The sequence below is a fragment of the Fonticula alba genome (genome assembly GCF_000388065.1).
Source record: "Fonticula alba strain ATCC 38817 unplaced genomic scaffold supercont2.4, whole genome shotgun sequence".
NCBI classification, from domain to species: domain Eukaryota; order Rotosphaerida; family Fonticulaceae; genus Fonticula; species Fonticula alba.
Genome location: NW_009242974.1, coordinates 758,425 through 765,987, shown reverse-complemented (window position 1 = coordinate 765,987; position 7,563 = coordinate 758,425). Strand labels below are relative to the sequence as shown.

At 70.6% G+C, this 7,563-nt stretch overlaps 3 protein-coding genes and 1 non-coding gene across 5 annotated transcripts in view; 1 reads left to right on the top strand and 3 right to left on the bottom strand.

Moving 5' to 3' along the window:
• Positions 1-602, top strand: part of H696_02707 (hypothetical protein) — a gene marked incomplete at both ends in the record, with an annotated part of 6,850 nt that extends 6,248 nt beyond the window's left edge. Inside the window, one exon of the mRNA XM_009496614.1 lies at positions 57-602. Within this exon, the coding sequence (XP_009494889.1) occupies positions 57-602 (546 nt within the window). The remainder of the gene's footprint in view (positions 1-56) is intronic.
• A 419-nt stretch (positions 603-1,021) lies between these two features.
• On the bottom strand, positions 1,022-3,344 carry H696_02706 (hypothetical protein). The gene is made up of 5 exons (XM_009496613.1): positions 3,258-3,344; positions 2,986-3,135; positions 1,953-2,819; positions 1,467-1,791; positions 1,022-1,255 (listed from the first exon to the last, which is right to left on the bottom strand). Exons 1-5 carry the CDS (start codon positions 3,271-3,273, stop codon positions 1,114-1,116), a joined length of 1,500 nt encoding a protein of 499 aa, XP_009494888.1. The 5' UTR covers positions 3,274-3,344; the 3' UTR covers positions 1,022-1,113.
• A 924-nt stretch (positions 3,345-4,268) lies between these two features.
• Positions 4,269-6,206, bottom strand: H696_02705. 2 transcript variants are annotated; one of them, XM_009496611.1, is made up of 3 exons: positions 5,837-6,206; positions 5,511-5,631; positions 4,269-5,404 (listed from the first exon to the last, which is right to left on the bottom strand). In XM_009496611.1, the coding sequence occupies exons 1-3, from the start codon at positions 6,157-6,159 to the stop codon at positions 4,421-4,423; spliced, it is 1,428 nt and encodes a 475-aa protein (XP_009494886.1). In that variant the 5' UTR covers positions 6,160-6,206; the 3' UTR covers positions 4,269-4,420. The 2 variants fall into 2 exon arrangements, with proteins under 2 accessions (XP_009494886.1, XP_009494887.1); XM_009496612.1 differs by lacking the exon at positions 5,837-6,206 and having other exon boundaries at positions 5,511-5,671.
• A 742-nt stretch (positions 6,207-6,948) lies between these two features.
• On the bottom strand, positions 6,949-7,020 carry H696_02704. Its single transcript has one exon. It is a non-coding gene; the product is annotated as a tRNA-His (tRNA).
• Positions 7,021-7,563: the final 543 nt, after the last annotated feature.

The window sequence follows — 7,563 nt, the reverse complement described above, 5'->3', positions numbered from 1 at the left end:
CCCCCCCCCCCCCTTCCCCCGTTCCCTCTCCCCTCGGTGCTGCCGGATTTGCACAGTCCACCTCCCAGCGCACGCTGGACCAGATGTGCACGGTCACTCGGCCGGGACTGGCCTACATGGCCGGCAGCCTGGCGGTGGAGGTCATGTCCACCCTGCTGCAGCACCCGCTCGGGGTGCGCGCGCCGGCCGGCATCACGGTCGGCGGGCTGTATGCGCACGAGTCGCAGATGGACAGCTCCGGCCTGGCGGCGCGGGACTCGGCCGCGTCGACCACCTGCCTGGGGGTGGTGCCGCACACCATTCGCGGCGGCGTGGGCCACTGGGGCCAGCGCCTGATCCTCGGCGAGGCGTACACCCGCTGCATCGCCTGCAGCGGCAGCGTGGTAAAGGCACTGCGCGAGGCTGGCGGTCGCGGCTGGGGCCCGGCCGAGGCCGAGGCCGACAGGCAGCCCGGCGCCCCGGACGGCTGGGACTTCATCCAGCGCGTCCTGCGCGAGCCGATCCTCCTGGAGGATTTGACCGGAATCAGCGAGATCAAGAATGCCGCGGACAACATCTTCGTTGATGATGATGACTTCCTGATTGACTCGGACTCCGACTAGGAGCGAGAGCGCCCTGTTGGCAGGCCCTCCCCCCTGCTCCCCCCCCCCCCCCTCCACGCACATCCATCCGCGCCCACTTATGCCCATGCCCCTGATGCGCTTGGGGTGGCTGTGAATAAGAAAGACGAGAAGATCAGCAGCGAGAAGGAGAGAGGGAGAGGGAGAGAGATGGCACATTCTGAGGTGGCACATGTCTCGCGCACATGGCACGTGCGAGCGTGGATTCCGATGGGTTTTCTTTGCATTTTTGGTATATAGGGGCTTCTGGGGCATGCATGCATGTGTGCGTGTGTTTGTGCGCCCGCGCGTGTGTGGCGGCACGTACACACAAAAGGGTCGAGGAAAGGAACGAGCGGGGGGCGACTTGTGCGCAAGCAAACAAAAACACCCCCCCCCCCCGCCTCTCCTTCACATGTGCATGTGTGTGTGTGTGTTTGTGTGTGGGCAGACGAGCAGAGGAGAGGGAAATGCCGGCCAGGGCCGCATCCCCCAGGCAGGGGCGACGGCTCACTTACTCCGGCACGGAGAACACGCGCAGCATGGAATCCCCACCGACGACGATGGTACGGGCGTCCTTGCCGAAGGCCACCGACGCCACGGAGGTCAGGCCGGGGACGTTGCAAACGGGCTTGAGCTTGCGCGTGCGGAAGATGCTGCGGCGCATGCGACATGGGCGCGTGTGGACACCCCGACCGGGGAAGGAGGATGGGAGCAGAGTGACACAACGGCCAGGGGTCAGCAGGCGGCCTTCTTTCTCGGTGGGCGGACATGATACTGGAAGTGGGGGGGGGGGGGGAGATGAGAGAGAGGCACACCGCACACGGGGGGCCGGAAAGGTGCCCAAACAAAAGGCCCCGGACGCACCTGACACCGCCCTCGCCGCCGACAGTCAGGTAGGTACCGGAGGCGTCGATGGTCGAGCTGGTCGGGGCCCAGTCCAGGACAACGCTGTCCACGAGCTGGCTCTTGCGCAGGTCCCACAGGCGCAGGGTGTTGTCCCGGCCGATGGAGGACAGGTAGTAGCCGTTCTGGCTGAAGGTGAGGGAGTCGATGTTGGCACCGGCCGCGTCGGGCGAGCTGAGCGACGCGATGTTGGCGGCCGAGCGCAGGTCCCAGATGAGGATCTGGCTGTCGCCGGCGCACGAGCCAAAGATCAGGCCATCGGGGTGGATGTCGGCGGCGATGATGCCTGCTTGCCAGGCGACCAAGGGATGGGCCGGGCGGGACACGAAGGTGCGGGGCAACACCGGCCCCGTTTGGGCATGTGCGCCGGGGTCAGTCATCGAGAATGCCAGAGAGAAGCAGAGACAGAGCGAGGGAGGGAGCGAAATGGGCCGGCGCGTCGTGTACCGTTCTTGGACACCGGGCACGCCTGCTGGTGGAGGGTCCGGCCGGTGGTCACGTCCAGGAAGGCCCAGGTGGCGTCCAGCGAGGTGGTCAGGGCAAGGGTCCCGTCCAGCGGGTGGAAGGCCGCACTGGTGACCGGGCCGGTGTGGCACTCGACCACGGCCCGGGTCTTGTACCCGGTGTCAGCCTCGTCGGCCCACACGCGCACGGTGCGGTCATGGGAGGCGGTCAAAATGGTGGGGCGACCGGCCCCCTGGACGGGCCCCGGGGCAAAGGTGGCCGCCGTCAGCCGGCCCTTGTGCCCGGTGAGGTTCTGCAGCGAAGCGCCGCCCTGGGCAAAGAGGGTGGCCGTGCCATCGCGCGAGCCGGCAAGCACCAGGTCGTCCAGGGCGCTGATGGCCACGGTCCTCAGCTCGCCGACGGTGGCGGTCCAGGACTCGTGCAGGCTCTGCAGGCCCTCGGCCGAGGCCAGGGTGGCCGGAGTCTTGCGCGCGCGGCGGTCCTCCAGCGCCGCGGCCGACAGGGCCTCCATGCGCTGGACCAGCTCCCCGGCCAGGGGCCCGGTGGTGGTGGCGGCGGCGGCGGCAGGCTTCGGGTCGACGTCCATGGAGTCGGCGGCCCGGGCGCCGGGGGCGTCCACACGGCCGAGCTGCGCCCGCAGCTGGGCATTCTCCTTGTTCAGCCGGGCGATCACCCGGCAGGCGGCCTCGTGCTGGTAGAGGGTGTGCGAAAGCTCCAGCCGGACCTTGGACAGCTGCTGCTTCAGCTGATACGTCTCCAGGACCACGGCGTCCCACTCATTTTGGAACATGGACAGCATGCCGGGGATGCTGGAGGCGGTGGGCGGACGCGCGCGAATCGGGCCATCCTCTGTGGGCGCCGGCGCGCCGGGCCAGGCCGAGTGGTCAGCATGGGGAGCGAGGGGAGCGGGGGCAGAGAGGCACCAGGGGGGGGGGGGGGGGGCGGGCTTTCGCCGGGGGGTTGGCCCGGTCGGACAGGGCGAGGAGAGGCAGCTGGCATGGGGAGCCGGGCGTACGCTTGATGTCGATCAGCTCATCGACGGTCAGGGGCTCGCCATTGACCGGGTCAGTCCCGCGGTCGGCGATGTACTTCTCAATGAGGCGGCGCTCGAAGACGGCATTGCTCTTGGGCGAGAGGACGGGCGACTCGGGCAGCTCGTTGGAAACTGCCGGGAGCAGGTGGTGGGCGGAGGCGGTGAGTATGGGTGTGGGGCGGAGGGGAGGGGGGGGGAGAGCAGAGAAAAAGCCGGAGAAACCAGAAGGAAAGAGGAGGGAAAGGGCGACATACGGGCGCAGAGGAGCATGACTGAGAGGGCAGGGGATAGCCGGGTACGTGAACTCCTGGCTCGACTGGTCGAAGATAGATGGGGGGGGGGCGGGGGGGGGGGGGGGGGGGGGGGGGGGGGGGGTGCGGGGAGAAGGGGGAGGGGAGAGGGCGCGAGGGAGAAAGAGAGTTGTGGACACAGAGGAGAGGAGGTGGCGCATTACCCGGAGCTGGGACGGGCGTAGACCGCGCGAATGGGCTGCGAGTTGAAGCATTCGCCCGGCGCTCGGCGGGGTCGACTGGGGGCGGAAGAGCGGGGGGGGGGGGGGCGGGCATTAGACGCGCGGCCCCCCTGCAGGCTCTCCCCCGCCGTGCATGCTCCCCCCGGCTGCGAGCACCGGGAGCCGGGGCTTCGTCCCCCACACACACCGCCCGGGGCAGAGGAGGGCGGAAAAAAAAAGACCACTGTTGCCCGCCGGCCGGTGCAAGGGGCCCGTGTGTATGTCTGGGTCTGCCGGCCCCTCCTCGGCGCCGGCGAGACCCGGCCGGCTGGTCCCCGGCGCCGGGTGCGTAACGATTCTTCCCCCCCCCCCCCCCCGGCCGGGGCGGGGAGAAAGCGGCGCGCGTTGTCGGCCCGCCCCATCGTTGGCAACTAGATGCGTGGCCGTCGTGCCCACGGCGTTGGCCGCTGCGCCTCTGCCGTTAGCCGCCGCACGTGACACAGCACATGTCCACAGAGGGGCGGCCGATCGCCGAGGGAGGGGCGGGCAAAAAGGCCACCAAAAACATGTGTGGTGTTTACTCTATATTCATACGGGCGTTCGCGCCCCCTGGGCCTGGGCCCTCCTTCTCGCGCGCTCACTCGCGCCCGGGGGCCGGCGCCGGCCCACAGCCGGCCGAGGCAGTATGGCCGGCGGGCGGCCATGCGCGGGGGCGAGGAGGATGGGCAAGCAACAGGGGGGGGGGGGGGGGGGGGGGGGGGGAAAGGGCAAAAGGCACTTGCGAAAGGTAGACTCACCTGAGGAGGCGACGGGGGGGGGGGGGGCTGGAGGGAGGAGCAGGCGAGAGGGGCACATGCGGACATATACCCGCACATAGGTGCACATGTACGCACGCACTGGCGCGCGCGCGCGCGCGCATGCCTCTCCTCCTTCTCGCGCGCGTTCTCTCCCGCCGCCGATGTGGCTCTATTGCGGGCCCCCCTCGGCGACTACCCGGTGGGCGGACGCCTTGACCAGGCGGTTCACCAAGGCCAGGCCAAGGCCAACATCGCGATCGGCCTCGGCGGCCCCGGTGTCGGCATCGAAGCGCCGCGGGGCGCTGATCAGAATGGCATCGGCCCCGAGGCGATCGAACTCGCGCAGGGTGTGGTACAGTGTCCGGGCGGCGGTTTCCACGTCGTGCGCCGGCCCGAGGGAGATGAGGACCAGCTCGCGGGCCGGGTCCTCCGGGTGGGGGACACTCCGCGCCCGGGGGAGGACATCATTCGGCAGGATGTCGGCGAAGGTCCGCGCCGGGGGAGGGGGGCCGGGTGACCGGGGCCCATCGCCACTCGAGGAGGCCGGGGCCGGCCGGACGCACGCATCCTCCGGGAAGCCCAGCTGCCGGGTGATCTGCCGGGCCGCCTCGTCGGTGGTCAGGACACCGACCCGCCGGGCCCCATCGGCCCGGCTGCCGGGCCCAGCCCACGCCTCGTGGATCATGCGAACCATGAAGCCGGTGGACCCGTCCACCAGCTGAACCGGCGCCTGGGGCGCATAGTGGGCATACTTCATGCCCGGGGCCCGGGGAGCCTCGGCCGCCGGGAGGCTGACAACCTGCTGCCCGGAGGAGGAGATGCTGGTGGCTTGGGCATCGTGGCCGCATGGGCCGGAGGGCGCCAGGTCGGCCTCCGGCAGGCGGACCCGGCAGAAGGGCAGCAGCGCCGACACCGGCACACCGCCCGGCCGCAGGAGAGCCACCCAGGGGAGCCCGCCATCGTCGGTGGCCGCCGAGGCGGGAAGTGTGCAATCGACAATGGTGGACTCGACGCCGACCCCGCTGACACCGCCCTCCAGCACGGGGACCGCGCCGTCGTAATCGTCGAGGACGTGCTGCGCGCAAGTGGGCGACGGTCGCCCGGACACATTGGCCGAGGGGGCGGCCACCGGGATGTCAACCATCTCCAGGAGCTGCAGATGAAGCGCGTCGGCCGGGCGGGGCGGCGCAGTGTCAGGACATGGTGGTGGTGGTGGTGGTGGGGGGGGGGGGGGGGCGGCGGGCCAAGGCCGAGCGCACCTTCTGGGTGATGGGGTGGGCAACCTGGCGCACGCCGACGGTCGACAGGCCGGCCGTGGTCAGGTGGGACAGTGTCCCCGGCCGGATGGGGAGGATCAGCGTCAGGGGCCCGGGCCAGAAGCTGGGCATCGTGCGCGCGCGTGTGCGTGCGTGTGCGTGCGTGTGCGTGCGTGTGCGTGCGTGTGCGTGTGTGCGTATCGTGTCCGGCCCCGGCGGCGGGGGGAAACGGAGGAGCAGGCATCGAGGTGAGTATCTTGCCGTGTACCGGCCGGGGAGGGCGACACGCGGGGGGGGGGGGGGGGGCCCCGGGGCAGGAGGACACGCACTGGCTCATGAGGGTGTGTGCCACAGGCGGCAGGGCGTCCACGTCGACGAATTGCCGGAGCTGGGACTTGCCAGCCACATGGACGATCAACGGGTTGTCCGATGGCCGGCCCTTGGTGGCGTAGATCCGCCCGACGGCCGTGGAGGACCGCGCGTCGGCGGCCAAGCCGTACACGGTTTCCGTCGGGAAGGCCACCACGTGCTGGGCCAGCAACAGCCGGCACGCCTCCTCCAGCGAGACCACCCCGCCGGGGCCGGCGGCCCGGGAGGAGGAAAGATCCGGCCGGCCGAAGTTGCCGGGAGGGGCGGACGAGCTGGCGGCCATGGTGCAGCTGCTACTACTGTTGCTGCTGCTGTTGCTGTTGCTGTTGCTGTTGCTGTTGCTGTTGCTGTTGCTGCTGCTGCTGCTGCTGCTGCTGCTGCTGCTGCTAAGGGGGCGCCGAGGGTGGAGGAGGGGGCCTAGCGTGGGGCGGCCTCGATCGCCGGAGGCGGCGGGGGGAACGACGGAGGCGGCGAAGCGAGCGCCGGAAGTGACGGCGGCGACGGCGGCACAGGGAGGAAGAACGCGGCGAAGGGGCAGGCGAGAGAGAGATGCCAGGCGCATGGGGAGAGCAAGCGTTGGCGGGGCACAAGCAGCGGCAATCGAGAGGAGGAGAAGGCGGCGGCGGCGGGGGAGGAGACCAAGTGCGGGCTAGGGGTGTGGGCGAGAATGACCGAGGAGGAGGAGGAGGAGGAGGGGAGCATTGTCCGGGGGGGGGTGCGACCCCGCGGCCAATGGTTGTGGACCCCGAAAAGGGAAGATCCCTCTTCGACCGTGCCCGGGGGGGGGGTGCACGGGGCGAGCCGGCCACATGCGCCACGGGCCCCGCCGCCGGGTGCCAAGGCGGGGCCCGGCTCGCTCTGCATCCGCCCGGCCGGCATCTGAGGGGGCCTCTCTCGCGGGAAAGCGGGGCAAAAAAGCAGGGCGCTTGCACGCGCGAGGTGCCCGCGGACCGGGGCGACCAGCGGCAGCGGGGCCAAGATGCCGCCGGTCAGGGCCGGGCGCAACACCAGAATGCCCGGGCTGATGGGGGGAATGGTGTTCCATACGGGCGCGGCGGCGCCAAAAATAACGTGTGGATACCCAGAATCGAACTGGGGCCGAGTGGGCCACAACCACTTATACTAACCACTATACGATATCCACGCGTGGCATGGCTCACTGCCTCGGCCCGGTGCCTATGAGCGTTCCGGGTGCGCAGGGGGTGGTGGGGGATCGCGCGGTGTGGGTGGCTGCCGGCGTTGGCCCCGCCTGTTCGGTGCTGCTCCATTTCCGGGCCCGGGGGGGGGGGGGTGTTCGCCGGCGGGACGTGCGCCCCGCCCCGCATCGGTCGCTGCCCACTCCACGCCGTGCCGGGCCGGCGGCGGGGCCGGCTGGCGTCAGGCTGGCAGTGGCCGGGGGGGGGGGGGGACACATGGGACCGGCCAATTTCCGCGGTTGCCCGAAAGAAACTCCAACGACCGGAACCGGCCCGTGCGGCGGGTCTGTCTCGGGCCCGGCCTGTCCCCCGGGGCGCATGGGCCGTGGACGCCGCGTGTTCTCCGGCCTGCATGGGGGCCCATGCCCACACTCGGGAGGGGGCGGGCTTAAAGCTGTTGCCTGCGCATGCCGGCGGCCGTACCAGGACGAACAGGTCCGGCCGGGGCTCTAGACTCTTGGCGTCAATGGGCCACGTCCCTGGGGGGGGGG